Source organism: Agelaius phoeniceus, chromosome 13 (assembly GCF_051311805.1).
Source record: "Agelaius phoeniceus isolate bAgePho1 chromosome 13, bAgePho1.hap1, whole genome shotgun sequence".
NCBI classification, from domain to species: domain Eukaryota; kingdom Metazoa; phylum Chordata; class Aves; order Passeriformes; family Icteridae; genus Agelaius; species Agelaius phoeniceus.
In genome coordinates, this window is record NC_135277.1 from 14,188,446 (window position 1) to 14,210,064 (window position 21,619).

At 41.4% G+C, this 21,619-nt stretch overlaps 1 protein-coding gene across 1 annotated transcript in view; it reads right to left on the bottom strand.

Moving 5' to 3' along the window:
• The window catches only part of MYO1E (myosin IE), a 76,954-nt gene that overhangs the window by 7,124 nt on the left and 48,211 nt on the right, over positions 1-21,619 (bottom strand). The window contains 15 exon segments of the mRNA XM_054642026.2: positions 67-224; positions 1,618-1,764; positions 2,240-2,385; positions 3,084-3,253; positions 3,919-4,033; positions 7,185-7,329; positions 11,038-11,136; positions 14,919-15,025; positions 15,819-15,900; positions 16,472-16,557; positions 17,297-17,464; positions 18,519-18,605; positions 19,890-19,976; positions 20,359-20,439; positions 21,348-21,544. Coding sequence (XP_054498001.2) covers positions 67-224; positions 1,618-1,764; positions 2,240-2,385; positions 3,084-3,253; positions 3,919-4,033; positions 7,185-7,329; positions 11,038-11,136; positions 14,919-15,025; positions 15,819-15,900; positions 16,472-16,557; positions 17,297-17,464; positions 18,519-18,605; positions 19,890-19,976; positions 20,359-20,439; positions 21,348-21,544 — 1,875 coding nt within the window.

Sequence of the window (21,619 nt, forward strand, 5' to 3'; positions counted from 1 at the left end):
AAAAGTCAACCATAACCATTCTCTGATTTTATAAACCCCTAATTTCCAGAGGAAATTCCTACTTACGGGAATTCTTTGGTAGCCCTGGTCCAATGCTGATCTGCAGCACTTTATTACTTGGTTTGAGAATGGCCACATCTCCTTGGCCTTGTATAAACTGCACCTGTCTGGAACCAGCACTGCTCCAGGGCCCCCAGCTCTCCTTCTTCAGCTTCACTTCAAGTCTGACACACAAATAAAAAAAACCCAGAATTGCTACATCGAATCAAGGCAGTATTGCTTGGCAGCAGATAACTTAGAAATATAAAATTAAAAGCTTAGACTGAGAATCTGCATTCCATGAATGACTCAACTGACATAACCACATATTTAAATCTTTTTTTCCATGCTTTTTAAAAAAATGTTCTTAATTTATGTTTTAACTTTCCTGGTACAGCTTCTCCAAGGAAGTTTAAGATGCCCTGGAGAGGACAGTGAGCTTTGAACAGAAATGTGCAAAGGTCCAAGCAGGAGATGTGTCAGCCCCGAGCCAGCAGTGCCTCTGTGCTGCCTCTGCTGTTTGTGCCCATGCCCTGCACACAGTCAGAGGCACAGCCCCACCCTGGGTGCTCCGGGGCAGGGCCTGTGCTGAGCTGTAAGGGAGCAGCTCTGCACACACATGCCTCACACCCTTCACTTCACATTATTTCCCATAAAGGCACACACACACACACACACATTCCTTCCCAGCATTTCCACACTACCCATCTGCTCTGAACTGTACTCACATAGGGTTTTGGGCAAGACCCCAAAAATGCAATACATGACACTCCTGATACTGGCTTTGCATTCTCAGTGTACACGAGTGTATACTAGAGTTATGTTCCTCACTTCAATTCTCTTTCTACACCCTTTGCAAACAAAATTAGTGAGCTCCTGTTGCTTCTCATAATTCCTCCACCTTTTTGGAGGCAATAAAATAAACATACAAATCCAAGGCCTGCTGTTGCTGATCTCCTTAATGGGTGGAAGAATTAACAAAAGCACATGTTTGCTGGGACTGTTTCCAGGATGTCCTCATGGCCAAAGTGCACGTCAGATGTGCTCTAGGTTTTCACACTTGTTTCTAAACAATATTCCCAATATCATTTACTTAAGTGAGGCCTCCTTAGAATTATTCTTTCACCATGCAGTCCCTGGCACCCACAACAAACTTCAGCATTTCAGACTGATACATTATTACATTATGTGTACTAATACACATTACATTATGTGCCCAGAATTCTTTCAAACTCTCCACTGAGATGTCTGCACTCCTAGGTGAAGGTGAAGGAAGAGGATGCTCCCTGCTCCTGCCAGGAGCCAGCAGCAGCTGAGCAGAGGCCCTGCCCTGTCAGGAGAACAAAGGCAGCTCTCCATGCACACACACAGTGGGAAGTGTCAAGTGGCCCTGGTAAATCCTAACCTGTTCCTCTGACAAGGCAAGCACAAAGTCTGGAATCCTTGCACATGCAGGGTTTTACACTGTGCTACCTCCTAGTATTGTAAATAAAGTACAACTTACACTCAATCATTTGCCTTGGCAGCAAGAACAAACCCTTTATCCCTAAATGCCCACTGAGAAAAGCCAGAACTCACGTATTGCTAAATTTCAGAGGTAGTTTTTGTTGCGTTTTCTCTTCGTATCGTTTCGATAAGAGGCTTAAAAACTCTGTTTTGAAGACTGATTCGAGCAAACTGTCGTATTCCTGTTCATGTAGAATGAAAATGTCATCCTGCATGGTGCTGCAAGGAAATCAGAGCATACACCACCCAGTTTAAAATGTCATCAGCAAACACAGCCAGCATTATAATGACATTTGCAGAGTACTCATGGTTAATTTTTAAAAACATAACAAAGTCCAAGCAGCATTAATTACAGAGCCTTGCATTCTGAGAACAGGTTTGATTTTTTTTCAGGAGTTGATAATGGAATAGCTGAAACAATCCCTTTTGAGAGACAGGAATACTACTTAGTAATTTTACAGTAATTACTGTTAGCAAAAAAAAAAATATAAAATTAAATGGTGCTATTAAAATTACAGTTAAAATCCTTCTCTTCAATAATGGCAGATTTTTGACTAGAGATAAATTGCAAATTTGAAGGTTATTGAAGCAAGTCTGAAACCCAAAGCAAGCAAATTCAAAAAGAAAGCTTACAATTCCCACTTCATCAATCAAATTGCTCTATTAATGGAAAAAATATATTGCAGGTACTGACCTTAAAGAAACAGAAAGAATTCTCTCCACTTCCATCCTTCGCTTCAAGACCTCCTTCACCTGGCCCTTCTCTGGGCCCTGCTTTATCTTCTCCCGCCCGATCAGGTAAATGCACTTGGGAGTGAGGACGAGATCTCGCTTCACGCTCTGAAACACAGCATTGGAAACACTCAGCTGTGAGCTGGGCACTGGAAACACTCAGCTGTGAGCTGGGCATTGGAAACACAGCTGTGAGCTGGGCACTAGAAACACTCAGCTGTGTCCTGGGCATTGGAAACACACAGCTGTGAGCTGGGCATTGGAAACACACAGCTGTGTCCTGGACATTGGAAACACACAGCTGTGAGCTGGGCACTGGAAACACTCAGCTGTGTCCTGGGCATTGGAAACACACAGCTGTGTCCTGGGCACTGGAAACACTCAGCTGTGAGCTGGGCACTGGAAACACTCAGCTGTGTCCTGGGCACTGGAAACACACAGCTGTGTCCTGGGCACTGGAAACACACAGCTGTGTCCTGGGCACTGGAAACACACAGCTGTGTCCTGGGCACTGGAAACACTCAGCTGTGAGCTGGGCACTGGAAACACACAGCTGTGTCCTGGGCACTGGAAACACACAGCTGTGTCCTGGGCACTGGAAACACACAGCTGTGTCCAGGGCATTGGAAACACACAGCTGTGTCCTGGGCATTGGAAACACACAGCTGTGTCCTGGGCACTGGAAACACTCAGCTGTGTCCTGCCTGGTGTGGCCCTGAGCTGGGCAGTTCCTGGCACGAGATGGTGAAGACAAGTCTGACTCACAGCAGAACTGGTCTTCAGGGGAATGTTGCTGTTCCACCCACCTTAAACCTTCTGTCATATTTAGTTACAGTGTCTGCAAAATCGATCTTCTCCCTCTTGCCCACGAACTGGCGCAGCTCAGGGTGCTCCTCCATGCCAATGTAGTCTCCCACAAAATTCCTGTTAATGCTGTTCCGTCTTCTCTCCTTCTTGCTCAGCAACAAATCTGATGCTTAAATACAAAACATAAACGCTGATTAATAGCATCTACCAGGTTTCCTAAACTCATGCTCTCCAAGAGCCAACTGTTTCACACAGAATTTCTTGGGAGGTGAGAACCACATTGTTTGTAATATGGAAAAACAGTGAAGCACTGCCTCTAATCCTTTAGGTAAGGATGTATGTGATCATTAAACCCATTCCTAATGAAATACACTGATGGCAAGCTCAGTAGTTCCGGTTAATTAGGAGCACTTCTGGAACTAAGAAATCTCTCACGGTGCTATAAATTAAAGATTAACCCTCCCAAACCCAGCATTTTCATTCACACAGCCCAGGTCACACACAACTAAGTCCCAGGAGAGTCCATGGATTGATCTTATCACCTACAGATTACTCAGATCCTGTGTAACTGTGGGAAGTTTTCTTTTTTTTGCCTCCCCTGTCTGTCCTACTCAGTCTGGCTCTGATTTCAGAGCAAAACACTGCCCAGTCCAAGCATGCAGAGCAGTCAACCTCATCAGTGGTACTGCAGGGCTCCAACAAAGTGCAATCACTCAGACAATTACCTGCAATGCACCTTTTGCCTACAGAGAGGGATTTCCCCGCCTTTGTGCCCCTCCTTCTGTTCCTGCAACCGTGTGTGTGCAGTCCCTGCCACCAGAAGTTCTGACCTACCTTCTTCTCTCATCTGCACGTATTTTTTCCTGGCTGCATACTTCCTCCAGGCCTTCTGGATGGCCCTGGCATATCCATCATACTTCCTCTCTCTCATCTCTTCCAACAGGAACAGCTGTACAAAGAGACAGTGGGGTGGGGCAGACATTTTACACGCAAAGTTCAAGAAAAAGCTGCATTTTACTTCTGACAACTCTCCAGTGCATTTCACTCTAGATCCAAGCTGGTTCCTCTTCCACAGCTGTGGTATCTGAGACTGGAATGCTAAGGAAGCCTTTCTGGAAGAGATCTCTGGTGCTTGAGTGGCTGTGGCTCTTACCAGTTTACCCATTAAGTTCCACACCCCATGATGAAGGAAGAGGAATTCGGATTCTCCCTGAAATACTCTACTGGTGCAATGCAAGGATTTCTACTGGCCATTTCTTCAGCCTCCACCCACACATTCTCCAAAATTCCTACTTCTCTTGTCAGAATGTTACCATGCCTGTGGGGATCTGTGCCATGTGTAACACAACTGTTCACAAGCAACTTTCTTCCCTGGCTGAATTTCAGACCCTCCTGTCCACCGGCTCCATTCTTTCTCACCACTGAAGGTTGTCAGCTGGCTGCAGGACTTGTAACTATGACCTTACAATTCACAAGAATGACATAGTAAGGTTTTTAGGTCTAAAATATCAGAAATCAAGAGAAAATACTATTTTATTAAAACAGGAATGGAGTGTGGATCTCCTTTTTTGAGAATCCCACGTCTCATTAAAAGACATGTAAATTTAATGCATTTTAAACAACTTCATATTGTAGGATACAGCATATTCACTACAGCCTTTTTCACACTCCAGTGAAATGGGATTTTTTTCTTATCAGGGGCACAAGCATTTGGCTAAATTGCAGCATTCAATCAGTCCACTGACATGACTGTGGCTTATTATTTCCCTGCATTGTATGTTAAATATTCACAGGAGTAATTAGCAAAAATGGGTATATGGAGAAGCAAACCTGGGCCTTAGGATTTTTTTTTTTTACTTTGTTGCTCTAAACCATGCAAACCTAGAAAAACAGTTGTTCATATTGATCTGAAAAAGGAAACTCGATCTGGTGCAAGCCATTTCCACAAAACCTCACTTGCTCCTGTACAGAGTTATTTATTCAGGTGTGTGATGGAAATGTAAATAATGAAGCCTTTCTGCCACCCATATAACCTTATTTCACAGTTGGCAATTCTCCATCTACAGCAAACTTATTTAAATTTTTTTTTTAAATCTCTTCCTGAACACAAGCACTGGCTGGGGTTTCAGCACAGGCATGAGAGCTCCTGATGCAAAAACATCCTCAGCTACAGCAGGGGCATGACTGACCTCACGAAATTCAGGTTACAGTGACCAATATTGATGAATACTCACCAGTTATTTCTCTAACAATAATGTTAATTGCAAAATAATCTATCATCTGCAGCTGAAGGTCACCATTAAGGAAGTTCAATTAAATCACTGAGCTAAAATACAGTTCTTGAACTATAGAAATAAAGATACTACATAAACCCTTTCCTAAAATATGTATTATAAAGCCTCCCCTACACTCTCAAGCAAATCAAGTATTTTTCATCTTTAACCCCAACAAGTGCTGCTTTTGGTGGAAGAAAGAAAAAATTTCATTTACCATCTAAAAGATTATTTTTCTCAGAAGCAATATGAACCTAGCCAATATTTTAGTAATATAAGATGAAAGATGATTGTCTTTCTTAATAAAAGAGAAATCCCTCTTTAAAATATTCAGTTCTTAAAAATATTTTTAACATAAAATAAAAAAAGCCCAGACTCATTTAGTACTTACTTAAAAAGAGATTTTATGGCATAAAAAAAAAAAAAAACCAAACATATCTAGTAATTAAAAGTATTAATTAAAATTGAAACACAACCCCCCAAAAATTTCCAGTCAACTTCATGTTGTCCTAACCTGCAGAACTGCCCCTCAGTAAAACTCACAGATACACCATTAAGTGAATATCCATGCAAGCAGGACTTAGCATCACAAAAATGCACTGGGATGGGAAGATGCTTCTGCTGGGCAGCAATGTCCTCCTCTCCAAAGAGCCAGCAGCAACTCAGGCTGGGTTACAGATCATTTATGACTGAAGAGGAACATCAATCCCATGGCAGCATTGCCACCTGGCTATTGGACAGGACAGACACCAGGAAATCACACCAACTTTGAAAGACAAAACTCCCAATAATCTCCAGAAAGAAATCACAGCTGTGCTCCACAGGAAGCAGGTAAAGCTCACACTCCCTCAGAACTGGCTGGCTGTTGTTGCCATGACCAAGCAGGATCAATCCCATAATAGTTTCCTGCTCTGCCAATATGCCACCTGAAGAACTGTAATAACCAACACCTCAAGCACTACATGCTGTGGTGTATGAACATGTCTCTCAGATGCAGGCAGGAATGTAAATCCCATTATTCCTGAGCAATATCTTACCCTTTTTATGGTAGAAACAACAAAATTTCTATTATGCCTTGGAGAAACATTCTTCTTTTGCCTTTAACAAATACCTTCCCATGTGATTGGACACAGCAGTGTCATTGCCTGAATTATTAGAATTATTAGAAAAATATATGTTCCTAGAACAGCAAATGGTAGCTATAGAAGTGTCCAGCTTTTATTTTAGCATGTAACTTCAGACAAAGCACCAAGAAATCGATGCTCAGCTGCAAGATGTGCTACACAAACTAAGGCCCATGGCTCCTGATGCACCAGGAATCCAGGAGGGTGAGTAGAGCACAAATTTTCCTTAACAACCTTCCTGAACAGCAAAGTAAGAAAACTTTTTTCCAACAGATTTTGCCTAACTTGGTAGGCACAGGATAAAACCAGCCTTGTGCTGCCTCCCTAATACTCCCTTTAGGATTTCAAATTGCAGTCATTCTGGAACACTGATTTACTGTCCTTACCGTCCCTGGGGATTATTCTACCTTCATCAACAGTTCTTGTTATGAGAAGAGGACCAATGTTCTTGATACCAAAGCATCTTCATAACCTATTTTTCTTCTTCTTGATGTATTTAGTTCTCTTTCTATTAAGTGCCAAACCCCTGCAGTGACTTTATGTAGTGTGCCCTTTACAGAGGCTCTGTGATAGACAGGCTCAGCTTGTCTCAGATTTTTACACTTCCCACACCTCAGCAGGTATCATACTCAACTTGAGCAGGCAGGACTTTAATTTCAGCAAATAGCTGCATAATTGAAGAACTGTGTTCTGGCACACTTACAGACTCTGGAGCTTTGATGAAGACTTTGGACTTCCCGAGCTGGTACTGGTCAGGATCCATGTTGACTGACTGAAGCAGGTGGAGGACTCCTTGTTTCTCTTCTCCTTTCCATGAGGGCCAGGTTGCTTTGGTGAGAATGGCATACCTTAAACCACCAATGAGAAGAGATTAAAACCTGGGGTCAAACAGCAGCAGCAGAACACCACTGACTCTTGGCCAGCACTACCCTGGGGGAGGGTGACAATGGCAGCAGGCTCAGAGCTTGGTGTGTGTGAAGATGCACAGTATTAAGATGTTTCTTGTTTAGTGAGAACAAACAACTGAGAAGGACAACAGTACCCTGGAGTCTCCCACTTCCAGATGCTAAGTTCTGTCTGGTAACTGCAGCAGCTCACTGCACAAAGTTCTGCTGGAATCTGCTTAAGTCCAGGGTGAGGTTATTCACCAACAATGACCTATGGCCCAGGTTTGAGTAGCTACATCCTTGGTACTCTGAGCTGGTTCCCAAGCACATGTCCAAATTCTCACTCAAGCCTTCTCACTCTTATTCTTACAAAGGTCTTTTCTGTTTCTGAGCAAGTGACCAGCTTGTGCTCCCAATGACATGCTCAACAGCTGGGCTGCATTTAGCAAGGAGCCAGGGCTGGCTCTATCCCAGGAAGCCTCTGGCTTGGCTGCTGGTGCAAGAAGGAAGTCACAGTGATGTTGGTGCTTGAGGGCACTCTGGGAACTGACCCCACAGAGGGCCCCCAAGGAGCAGGGAAGTGCCCTAACTTTGACAGACAGCACGGAGCCTTCTCTCTCATGGTGTCCTCTGTAAGCCTTGAGAATGAAGTAATGCCAGGCTGCAGCCCTTTTCAAACTGCCCACTTCTCCAGGCTTCACTTGGGCTTTTGGAGCTGCCAGGCTGGAGTTACAAAGCTGCCTTGTTCCACTGCCCACCAAAGGAGCACTGCTGAGCTTTAGGTGCCCCAGCATGTCTGTGGGGAAGGAACTTCTCTGGCAGCAGCTGTCTGGGCTCCTTTGACAAGACTGGAGAACAGCTAAATATATTGAGACAAATTTCTCCCCAAAGTCTTATATTCTTTACTCTTGACAGTTTCCTTTTAATGCCTTAGGCATACTTAAGTGATGTAAAGTAAATCATGCTTATTAGCAAAACTATTCAACCCATGAAAAAAGTGATCAGGTCTGGAGGTCAGTTTGTTGTAATTCCCAAGTTCTTAAGATGATTTAGGCAGCTCCTAATAAAATGCTCTCAAAAATCAGACAAGGAGCTGTTGGAAAATACATTAAAGGAATGTTGATTACTGGTTATCATCATATCTAAAATGTTATCCAGCCAAGAAGCAGGAACAGTATCATGCAATTTAAGTAACAATACCACACAAACAGAAATAGCAAACAGTTGAGAAGAAACGTATCACAAAACCCAAACACCTCTGAATAGAAGGTGCATGAAAAGAAAGTAACTTCTGAGTAATTCAGTAGGATTCAAACCACTGATGTTCAAATCTCTCAGTTAACAAATGCTCAGGTACTCTGCTGGACAGTGTAATGAAGTAGCTCTTACACCACCTTAAATATGGCAGTGTATTATACACAGTCTGTGTTTAGACAATGTGTACACTTACATATTTATGTGATTTATCAGTATTATGGGATAAATAGATGCAACCTAGTAAGGAGTTGTAACTTAAAGTAACTCCCAGCTCATTTATTTACCAGCCTCTTTTGCAGGCTCATCATGTACTGCCAGCAGTGCAGCTGTGTAGGTGGGTGTGACCAAGTCTGAAGGTAAAGGAGCTGAGGTGAATAAAGGTGTTTGAAACTGCTACCAACACAAGAGACTGTGACATGACATTCCAGCATGCTACAAATTCTCTCCTACATCTCCTGAGCTGCAAAGGAGGGCATAGGGGAAAACGTGATTCAAGACCTTTTAATATGTGTAGAACTCTTGGGAACAAAGAACAGATTTAAAATTCTCCTTTTTCATCAAATTAACTTCATACATTTTACTGCTGTGACAAGTCTAGAGGACAGAACAAACAGATAATTCTAGAACATGCGCTATTTAAGCATTTCACAGGTTGACAATGTGACAACTCTGACTGTTCACTGCTGTTCAGCAATGGCACTTCAGTGTCCTCATGCATGCCCCCCATGAAACAGTCATGTCACTATCCATGAATCCAGGTTTGTTAAGCTTGTGTAATATGATCTTGCAGATGATTTCAGCACAAGTACTAAATGTGTTCTTAACATGCTTCTGAAACAATTTCAAATCATGACAGCCCCCAGGTAGGTATTACAAACTCCCAGTCAGCAGTTAGGTCTGATGGCTGAGCAGGGAGTGGGAGCTCAGCTTTCAGATTGGTTATGCTTGGGAACACACAGGCCTTTTCAGTGACTGTGGCTTTTTGCATGCAAATGTAAATTTTGTACATAAAAGTCTATTCAGCCCAGCAATCTCCACTTGCATGGAGCTGCCAAGGCACGCCCAATGGAAACAAGTGTACAAGCATGCATTTCCTGTCATCCCATGTCTCAGCCCCATTTTACTCACACTGACTCTGGGGGTCAGAACAGAGCTTGTTCTGGATGCTAGGAACTGTGAATGGAAAGGGTGCAGGAAAAGTTTTACTCATAACAAAATGTTACATTTAACAAAGATAACTAATCTGAAATAAAAGGATGAATTCCATAAGAGGAGTTTCAGTTGCCTGTGGATCCAGAAGTACCACGTAGCTTTCCTCTGTGCAGAACTCTCAGAGCCTGCCCAGCCCTCACAGTCTGTGTGCAGGCTAGATTTAATCTGTTATTTGTCTCAGCAACAGTCTGTGTTCAGTAACATAGCCTGTAGCATGTTCATGCTTATACATCTAAGCTTGAAAGTCATAAAGAAAAAGGAATTTATAATTGTTCCATGAAAACGAAGTCCATACTTTCAGAGATTTTAGGTCTGGCTGTTACTGCATTATTAGAATATTCTTGGTACTATCATGAAGGATTACTAATGGCTTTGTCCTGATTAACTACTAACTTTGTGCTGATTAACTACACTCCTTGCAAAAACTGATTGGGATTTTGTTTGACACTCTCAAATTCAATGCAACAACTTCCAGCAAAAGCTGATTTATCACATAAAGCCTGCTTGGGCACTTATTAGCTGCATGTGTCCAGTTTCTGAAGAACAGAAGCTGAATGTTGTATAAATCTTGAAACTGCTCCTATTTAAGAGGATTCCATTAGCTAGTGGAGGTAGTTAATCATGGTAACAGCTGGCGCTAAGACACCGAGAACAGGACTGATCTTCCAGAGCTCTGACTTGCTCTCATTCATTCTGAGAGCAGCTGCAGAGGTTTGAGCTGTGCCCATTCCCAGCTGTCAGAACACCAGTGGAAGGGTAACAAGCTCTGTAAGCTGAGGTTCTCTTTACCCTGCAGTGGTTGAATGGCACATGTGGATATCTTTACCTGTCTTCTGTCTGCTGTGGGGAGAGTGGAGCAGTAACATTTTAGAAAAAGGCTTGCAGCTGGACACTCAGATTTCAGGCACTGCATCAGTTCCTTGAACTCTTTGTAACTTTGTGGAACCCTCTCATAGCACTACAAATACTGAGGCCTTAGGCAAGTTTACAGAAAAGATGAAGTACTTTCAGTGACACAAAGCCAGGCTTTGAAGCACTTTGAAATTTCTGTGTAATGGAGATCACTGAGCAAGGCACATGTGGAGAAATGGCTAAGTGAGAACTGGAAGGTTTCAAAACTGGCAACCTTTTGGTTGTCTCCTTATCATGTAAACAACCCTGCTGTTGTTTACAGTAATTCTTCTAAACAGTGCTACCTACCTCTGCAGAAACTTCTTGAAAACCCTTCTGTAGGCGTAGCCAGCTCTTCTGACTCGAATATTTTCTTTCAGACCCAAGTATTCCACTTGATGTTTTACCCTGGGGACAAAAACAATGCAAGCCTTAAAATCCATTTAATTTCAGCATACTTGTGGATTGAGGCATTCTTAAACATCTGAATCATGTTTAACTGTTGATTGCTAAAATTCATGCACAGGTAAATGAGTTTCATTTTCACATTACCCTGCACACTGCATGCAAGGGAAGATATTCCAGGTAGGTAGACTACAGCACTGAAATATATGTAGCAAATTAACTTTATAATTTGTTCCTAGTTTAACTTCCTATCTCCAATATAATTTCTGTATAAATTTCTTAAATAATAAAATCCATGAAAGGCCAAGTAACTATTACTGATACAATTACACAGCTGGTATCCAAGGGATTGGGAAATTGTTTTGTGTTCTCTTCTGAAGGTTTTTCCTATGCTTTACATAGCTCAAACAGCAACACAGTAACATTTTTTTCCTCGTTGTTATGGAGAGAAGACCAAATGTGATGGCTAGAAAAAGCCCCTGATGCCAAACCTTCACTACACAAAGAATCAGAAAGAAGAAAGCCAGGTCAGCATACTGATGAAAAGCCAGAATTCCTCCTAATTTTACCATACTGCAAAGGAAGGATTCGAGGATAGGCACAAAACTGGCTACAACCAGTAATAGATGACTCATCCATGGCACATTTTAAATTACAAACAAAAGCTGAGCTGGTACCAGTCCCACAGAAAGTGTTAATGGCTGTGGAGAAACTCTGCTGCACGTGGGAACTGAAGCATCATTATCCCAAGATCAGCAGAGCCCCTCACACCAAGCACTTCCAGCCAGGTTCTAATCAGAACAAATATGTGCCCATGAAAAGCTAAGCAGAAAAACAGCAAAACAAAAAAGCTTTTGCACTTTTCCCTCCTTCTACACCCCTGCCACATTTATGATTATATGTTTCTTCTTACATATCCTGCTTAGTCTACGTATCCTTACATAGTCTACTGCCTAATGTTTGGTAATTTGATTTGAAGAATTTCAGTTGCTGATTTCCTTTGCATTTTCTTAATTTCCTCATCTAAGTCATATGCTGAAAGAAGCAAGGTCAGTTTTTCACTCTGCTGCTGTTCTTCTACAGAGCAAAGTATAAAAGCTTTAGCTTTCAGTCTGAACTATAACAGTTTTTAAGATTTTAGTCCTGCAAATTTAACAAACAGTATATAAAAGACCATCTGTTTACATGTAATTTTTAAAAAGTGTGCCTGTAATAAGCCATTTTTTTGTTTTGCTTACTATTTCTCTGATTTTACAGAAGGTTTTTCAAATCCTGGAACACTCACAGTTAAATTCAATGTTATTTCTCAAGCTATTTTGCAAAGTTAAATTTGAATATAAAATGTACTACCCAATTTTTTTTTTTGTTGAGACTTTTTTCAAATGACTCATAGTAGGAAGGGAAAAATCTTTTGAAATCCCTTGCCACAAATGACAAAATCTCTTCAGTTATTTCTTCTTTTTGAAGATCACTTTTGAGAGGTATTTTACTAAATGATGAGTGATGTTGCTCTTTTAGCTTAAAATAAAGACTACTACACATTTTAATCTTGCTGTGTTCAAGGAATCAAGTATATTTTGTATCCACTCCAAAAATTCTGGTACAGTACAAAGTTGGTGGACAAAAATACATTTTCCTGTTTATAGCTTTCCCTCCTGTTCACATCTGGAATAATGCACTGGAGCCACACTACTACTCCCATTTTCTTACTGTCTTGCCAGTATCAGTGTCCAGCACCAGAGAATTTGAGACATTTTTCTGGTTTTTTCCTTTCCTTTCTGAGAAAAGACACACTGAAAATCTCCCTTCAGGCAGCAACCTCAAGCAGGTCAGGGTCTGGGAATTCAGCTAATGCAGCAGTTTTGAATACAAGTCCAAGTGGTTGTGCCAGGACCTGAACAAAAACACATTTCAAGAACATCCCCATTTCTGGACTAACTAAGGTATTATACAAGCTTTAGGTATTACACAAGGCCTATGTTTCAGTGCTAAATATCCTGGAGTTATTCAACAGCAGCAGAAAGGTGGAGTTCCATGGCTTCTGTGAGCATGAAGTAAGAGCAGCTTTGTGAAAGGGTTTTTCCTTTTTCAGTTACATTTTCACGGTCTAGTAAACCTGCTACTAATAAGCAAATTGCTACTCCCATTCCACTGACTAAGGCAGCCTGTGCATGATGCAGCATTATGTGACCACGCAAGAAAATAAAACAAAAAAAATTTAAAATCCACCAATCAGCAAAGTATTACATAAACTCAATTATGTTTTTTAGTTCCCTCAAATATTTTTCACAGTAAATCTGAGAAACAACAATATTAAGTTTAACTTTGAATTGTCACATGCACATAAATTTCTCTTCCCCAGACCTGCCACTAAGTGCCCCAGTGAAGTCCTAGTACAATAGGTGGGCAATAACAGATTGAAATTGAAGAATGTTGGGATGTTTAAACAGGGATGAAGGATTACCATTGTAAGCAGCATTTTCCATTTCTGTCTGAGCTTGACAGTATACAATCCTTTGTATTTCACTTGGCAAATACAGCAGCTACGGGTAACACACCATCCTCACTATAGGAAAACAAGAAGAAATCTTGCCCATTTTTGCTCCTGAAGGGGTTTCCTGAAAGCTGTCCTTTTCTCAGGACTAGAACTGTATTTGTTTCACTGGTTTCCTAGCAACACCTTCCACAATAACAGGCCTGTTTCCCAATATGCAAATGATTGATTTTAAAAGCCCCTCAATTTTTAACTATAAGTTTTATAAATACTTTTCCCAGGATCACTTAGTCTCCTCCTTTGGTCCCCAGTGAGAGCAGAAAATTAAGTGCTGCACAGTAGGATTTTCAGGGTGGAAAAGCTAAAGTGGGTCTACATTTACTGCCAAGCCCTCAGTGAGACTTTGGAGTGCAGCCCCAACAGCTTCTGTAAGTGCTCTCCATCTGCATGTGACTGTGCTGGTCTGCTGGAAAGGCAGGAAGGGAATTCTGCTGGGGTTGTCCAAGAATGCTTTTTATCAGACTTTGCAAGCTGTTTCACCATGATAAAAATAACCACTTGCTTTATCAGCAATTTTACCATTTTCAGAAGTACTTGGTATATAGTAATGAATGCTACCTACAGTAGGGCCCCACACAGCTTACACATCCCACTGAGCACCTACCCCAGTGCAAAAAGAGCAGCATCTTTTCCAGAGGAAGGTGCTACAAGCACCATGTAGTTAAAGATGCCTTAAAACAGATGTGATAAACCAAAAACATCATTTAGATATCTATTTAATGTCTATATAATCACCTGATGTGACATTCTGGTCAATTCTTTTTAAAGAGTTGGCTAATTAAATGCAAGTAAAACAGGAACCTTCTCCACTGTTGGTTATAGAGACTTTTGGGCAGGTTTGATACAGATTTCCTACTGGCTTTCTGGCTTCTTAATAGAAGCTATTTTCAAAGCATAAAGCCAAAGTTAGAAGTGATCATAACACATTTGGTGTGCACATTTTACATGGAAAACTGAGCCTTTAATATACTGGTTGTGTTACTCATGCAAATGCTGGTTTTTCATAACTGGCAAGAGAAAAGCCAAGAGCTGCACACACCAAGTGCTGATTTAGACCAAGTGACCAGCACTTATCTTCAGAGTTTAGGAGAGGTCATGCCAGATTTCATTTCTGATGGTTTAGAGTATGTAGTTCTGTTTGTAGTCTGTACAATTACAAATCAGGAATTTTTGTGGCTTCTTCTGACCATGAGCACTGCCTCTCCTCACACACACACTCTGTGCTCCGTACCTGCTCTCCTCCCAGTCCCGAGACTTCTTTGTCTCATTGGGTTTGATGCAGCGGATGTAGTGGGGTGTGCACTTCATCAGGGTGCCAACGAGGTCATTGGCTTGTTTCTGTAAACACAGGAAAACAACAGCATCTGAGCTGAAAGGGTAAATCCTGAGGGAATCCTTCCATTATCAACCATCTGCTGATGACTCCATTGGTTAGATACAAGTGCCTTTGGTCTTTCTCCAACAACCAAAGTGTCTTGGGACAATTTGCACCTCATAATTAACTTATCAGTAAATAGAAGGCACCATTATCTACAGCAATGTAATACATTAAAATTTCTATAAGTATATAGAAGTTCCATATAAAAATATGGAGCAAATGCATCAAGTGAACCTGTCAGGGTGAAATGTGAGAAGAGAGGCTGGTAAAATATTGGTTTGCAAGTCATGTGTAATCTAAGTGTGTATCCTACAGTCAGTCTCCAAAGCCTGGCCTTGTAGCACTTGCTGCCTTAGGCCAGGCACTCTGTGGTCAGCAGAGACTGCTGCTGACTGGGTGGGTGCTGGGTCAGGCATTTCTGCACTGCAGAGAGACCAGGAATGTGCAGTTAGTGTAGGACATCAGAGGCTGAGTGAGGTGGCTCACTCATTATGCACACACAACAACCATCAATTGCTCCTTTGGAAAATTCACTGCTATAGGATGCAAAATCTAATGAACACCGATGCTGGGCAGAACAACTCTAACAATGCTGAAACAATGCATCACTTTGCCATGAAGATACTCCTGACATCTATTTTTAAAAATATCAGGACAGTAAAAAAAGAAAATACTTTTTAAAACTCATTTAGCTATTCATACACAAACACACAACCACATATACACACACCAACACTACATAAGGAGACATACTTTGATTTTGCTGCCTGCAGTGGTAGGACGGCCCTTCTTGTCCACTTGAAGATTTTCAGGGAACAGAGCCTTTATAAAAGGCCTAGGAAAGAATTTATAAAACAGGATTGGCATAGAAAGACAATTCAATGCAGGCATGTCAAGGAATATGCTGTAAAAGTTGATAGTTGAGCAGAATATAAATAGCTATTTCTATTACTCTTGAGTTATATCAAATCTATTTTAAGATTAACCTCATTCCTCACAGAGACCCTTTGCTATTTTGGTGAGCATTGAAAGCCATGACACCAGACATCTAGATGACTTGAAGAAATGCACACTTCTTAAAAAATAAGCATCAATTAATTAAAATACATCACCAAAAAAGTTATTTTGTCAAAACAGTGCCTGTTCTGAGAGGAGCCAGAGCACTGATGGCCTTGCTTGAGGCCAAAACAAAGGCTGCCATTACAACATTTTGTTCTGACAGTGCCTCCCTTGGTCCAATCTGCAGAATGAAAGTCAGGGTAATGCAGTGCTGCTGCTGTCCTGCAGCACTGGGTATGGCACTGTTACACAAAGGAGGTCAGCAGGTGCATAGCAGAGAAGTGTGGCCCTCTGTGCCCTCCAAACCACCACGGCATTCCTGCTCCAAGCAAGGTTTGCTTACGTACAAATCACTGCTCTGCATGAGTTCAATCAAGTCCATGAAAAGAACATCCCGATTTCTCTCGCAGAATCCATCCATATCATAAGATACCTGGGCCAAGGTGGAAATTGATTGTTTGTGGTAAGTTGAGAACCCAATAATTAAAGAAAATTTTAATTCTGTGCTCATCAGTTGCTGTTCTGTACTTTTTGGTTAGTCTGGTAAAACTTAGATACTATAGTGAGCACTAAATTCTAGCATGTATTATTAAACTTTTTCACAACAAAGGAGCTTCATTCTTAAATATAAATTCCATTTAAAGTCAAATTTTAAAAAACTAATGGAACTAGTGAATGGAACATGACAAGTGAATTTAATACTGAATTTTACTAAGAAAAGTTTTTGTGTAGCAAGGATTCACTGTTATTAACTGCAAAAAACAATGAATACTCTGAGAAATAAATCCAAACAAGATAGATCTGCACATTATATTTCCAGTTTTACTGGCATGTCATCACCTAAATATCATGTTCAAATCTGAATTCTTTAAATTTACTGCTACTGTAATAAACAAATGAGATTACAATAATGAAAGTCATGGGGCACTCATTTATTACATTTAAATTCTGGTTCTGAGAGCAGCAAGGCTCAGACTCCTCTCTCCAGCAAGGGCCATTTGTGAGGGCATTTCTGTCCTAAGCTCCCTGCCCTGTGAAGGGACACTGTCTCCTGGAGAATCTGGCTGTGTAAAACCAAGCCAGCCCCCTGCAGGGCTTCCCCCTTCCCCTCATTACTGTTCTCCTTCTCAGAAACACATTACAGAGAGTTCAGAGAGGCTTTTCCACGGTACCTTTCCAGCATAATGATGGATGATGAAGCCCTGGTTCCAGCTGTTGAAATGTTCATGAGTGCCAATCTGCATCTGCAGTTTCTGCAGCAGTGTCTGGTCAGCCCCCTCTCCCACAGCGTGCATGGTGGCACACACATCATCCAAAATGCTCATAATCCCTGGGGGGTTCTAATGTGGTGGGGAACAACAACAGCAGCTCAAGGGAGGGGAAAAAAAATTATGCCAGTTTTTCCCCCAAAGAGAAAGTTGTCTTTGCTACAAAAACACTAAAGCACAGCCAGGAAAGATTTCCCTCCAATCAACTGAGATTAACTTTTACACCAATATGCAAATAGTTCAAGGAGAGATGACACTAGGAAATGATGGAGGAAACAGTGGTCACTGTTGAAAAAACCCACATTAACAAAAACATCAAAACACTCAACATCTGTTTAAAGTTTCTTTCCTCACTCCACCAAAAAGTAAACCCATGTCTGAGGAAAGTATTTAAATGGACATGCGGTAGTTTGACAAACTTGGAGCTAAATACCTGAGACTGGGAGGGAAATTTTATTCTCTTGCTAAGTATCCTCATACAGAAAATGGGAAAATCTGATGTGCATTTAAGCACATGCCACTCCAATCTTTCAAAACTGTCCTGGCCTACATGAGGATAAAGAACTATCTGAGAAATATCCTACTTCTGACCTAAAGCACAACTCAACATTTGTTGTCATCCCAAAACAGAACATAAAGACTTGAGACTACAGAACAGTCTGTGTTGCAAAACCACAGAATTTCCTTTATCTACAATACTGTCTCTTCACTTGTTTCTGCTTGATTTGCAACAGCACCTGGAAGGAAAGGTGGTGCTGTAGCTTCCCCAAACTGAATTCCATCTGCCAGGGACACAAAGAGCATTAGCTGATGTACAGTATGTCAGTATGGTCATGATATATTTCAGTGGATATAAATTTATTCCCATTATTTTGTCTTTTTAGTCGCATGTCAATCATGCTATGGTATAGTTCTCTTTTTGGATGGTATATCTTACATGACATATCTTAGGGCTCCTATAAGACATCTTATGTAAGATTTATATATAGACTTAGTATGACTCAGTAACTCAACAACAGTATTTGCATTTTCCTATGAACCTTCTTTAGAGAAAAAGCAGCTACCCAAATACTTAAGAGAAAAAAAATCTTGCTGTTTTCTCCACCTGCTTGTTCTAAATACTTACCACTTTGTTCTCTATAAGGTCACACACTATTTTGTTGTTGAAGTATTCTATTGGTGTCCATCTAATTCCTTCTTGTACATATTCTTCCTGTTAAGTAAAAAGAAACAGATGCAAACATTCTTTTGCACTGTAGATGTAGCACTAGATTTACAACACACTCCACAGACACAAACTCTGCACTACTCATGTTCAGGAAGACTTGCCAAATGTATGACTGGGTGGAGGTGGGAGAAATGACCCTACTGATAGTTAAATCCAGCTCTCTGCTGCCTAAAAGATGAATTGGAATCCTACTCTCTTCTCCCCACACATTCCTTTGTCATTCACAGCCCTTCCGTGGTTACTGACAACACCAGGAAGATTTCAACTGCATTTATTGTCAAAGCACTTTGCAAATAGTAACAAAATGACTTTTACAGTATCTTGACAGTGCACCTAAGTATCCACATCCTGATCTATTTTAAAAATTCAGATTGTGACAGGCACATGGAAGATCAGATCCCCCAGACAACACATTTAGAAATGTGCATGAAATGAAGATGCAGCTTTTTATTTCTGTATGCAACTGCTGTATCTCAAAAGACACCTAAAGAAAGACTGGGGGAAAATCCATGTTAAAATTCGATTAAATTGACCCAGTCAGTGGCACATACAAGGGCTCAGCAGACACTCTGCAGGTCACTTGTGCACCCAGTGCCATGACTGGTTACTCTCCCACAAAGGCAATTGTGTCTGGGCATTCCTGAAAACTCTGTCCCAAAGCTGGTGCCAGCCCTGAGCTCACACTGCATACAGGGCTCCTGTCTCAGCTGCATCCTGTCTGCTCTCCCATGCAGAAACAAAAAAAGTGAGATTTGGCAGTAAGACTGTGAGCAGAGAACTGCAAATACCTTCACAAGTATCTTTGTATTTCTCTGATCTATTTCATTCTTACATATACACACATGTACATATATAAATATATATAAATATATATATATATTCAAAAACCAGAAAAGGTGTGGAGGAAATGAAGGGAAGCATCCCCAGTGAGATGTGTCATGCTCAAGGGAAGCCCAGGGATGGAGCCAGGCTGCAGCTCTCATCCCTGCCATGAGTCAGACTGCAGCAGCCTGGGCACAGTCATGAGACTGCAGCAGCACGCCGTGGGGTGGACTGGCTTTGCACCACCCCAGCACAGAACAAATGCCTGCAGCTGATGGGCTTTACAGTTTTAGGGTCAGCCATCAGCAAAGGTTGTTTTCTTTCCCTTTATCTCGCTTAACAAGGTAGATCTACTGTTGCAGATGATGACACCTCGATTCTGCCACCAGCTGAAAAAGGAATAGCTCATTTGTGAATTCCAAAATAATTTTTAAAAAGTCTGGTTACCTGCTCTGCCTTCAGTGTCAGTTCAATAAAAATCTGCTGCAGTTTTTCATTTACAAAGTTGATGCAGAACTGTTCAAAACCATTTTTCTGTAGAAAAGGAAGCAATGTAAAAATTAGTCTCCTGCCTTATATACAATGATTTTTAGTTCTCACTCTGGCAATAAGCTTCAAAGAAACACTGTCAGTGACAGATGGGTTGCTGACTTTATAGACATTTTGTGGAATTTCAGATCCTCCTTTTAAGAACAATGACTTCATTTCTTTGAAGTTTCTTCAATACCTCATGTTTATTAAGTGAGACATTACCAGTGAGATCACAATGTCCAGAAAGATGGGTTGGGATTTTTTGCTTTCATTCTGGCCGTAGGATTTGTGATTTTTTTTCTGGTTTAAATTTTTTCCCCTCTAAATTACAAAAAAGCTCTCCTAGGTCAGATGTGCTCAAACCCCAAGTATTCCATTGTCATACCTGAAATATTTCAAAGCCATAAATATCAAGGACACCAATGTTATATTCTTCATGGTCCTTCTCCATAGCCTTATTAATAGACTAACAAAAGAGAAACAAAACATAAAACAAAGTGTAGTTTGTACAATTAAAATACACCAATATTCTTAAATACTTACAATAAAATTCTTTAAAAATATTTGAATTGAATACAAATATACAGAAAATGTTCTTTTGCTTTCACTTTTTAATAAAGTGCTATAGGTAGGAAATGAACAGTATGTTATCCTGCTTTCCAGGTCAGTGAGCCTTTGGATCTACTATCTACAAAAATCTTTCCTTTTCATTGTAATTAGCTCAGTTAAATAAAAGGAGCCAACACAAAAAGAACAGCTTTAAGTCTGCTATTTGATGAATTTTGCTGAGGGTTCACTGAATCTCTTCCCCTCACTGTGAGTTCCTTGTGTCCTCCTGTGCAGGTCAGTGCTGGTACAGGCACAGAGGGATGGGTGACAGGAGGGAGCTCTGGGTCACTGCAGATCCCCAGGGAGCAGATCCCTGCTGCACCAGGAGCATCCAGGGCTCCCAGGCTCCAGCTCAGCCCAGGGTCTGACTCTGAACAAGAGAGCATTTTAGCATGGAGAATGGAATTTGGCCCCTGGCTCCACTGCCAAATCCTGCTGCTGAAGGGGCTCTTGGCAGGAAGTGGGAGCAGAGAGCAGGGGAGCACAACCAGCCAATTCTGCCCTGCTGAGAAGGAGGAATCACACTCAGAAATGGGGATTCTGACAGGAGGGAGATCAGGATCCCCAGGGACAGCCACAGCAGGAGCCTGCAAGCACAGCTGGTGCCAGAGGCAGTGCCCTGTGTCTGGTATCCATGGCCACACTCCCACTGCACTGGGCAGGCCTGGGCAGAGAAATGCAGGCAACAAAAGGCCTGCAAGGAACATTCCTGGTGCCCTTGAACTTGTTTGGATACTTCAGTAGAATCAAGCAAATCCAACTTACATCCACCAAGTAATCAAAAACACGGGAATGAAGGGCCTTGGCCAGGGCATCCCTGGTGTAGCAGGCTTGTTCCACATTTAGTGTGACGTTAATGGACTCAGATTTGCCTCCCCACTTGCTGTCCATCTGTCTGCTGGTCAGTTTTTCCTTCAGGCGGTCCTGGTTAATTCCCAGGAGAAAAGCAGGGAAAGCTAAAACTGCAAGAAAGATCAGGCTTGCTGGATTATGACTTACAGACTAAACACAGAACAAAGAAAAAAATTACCTTTATC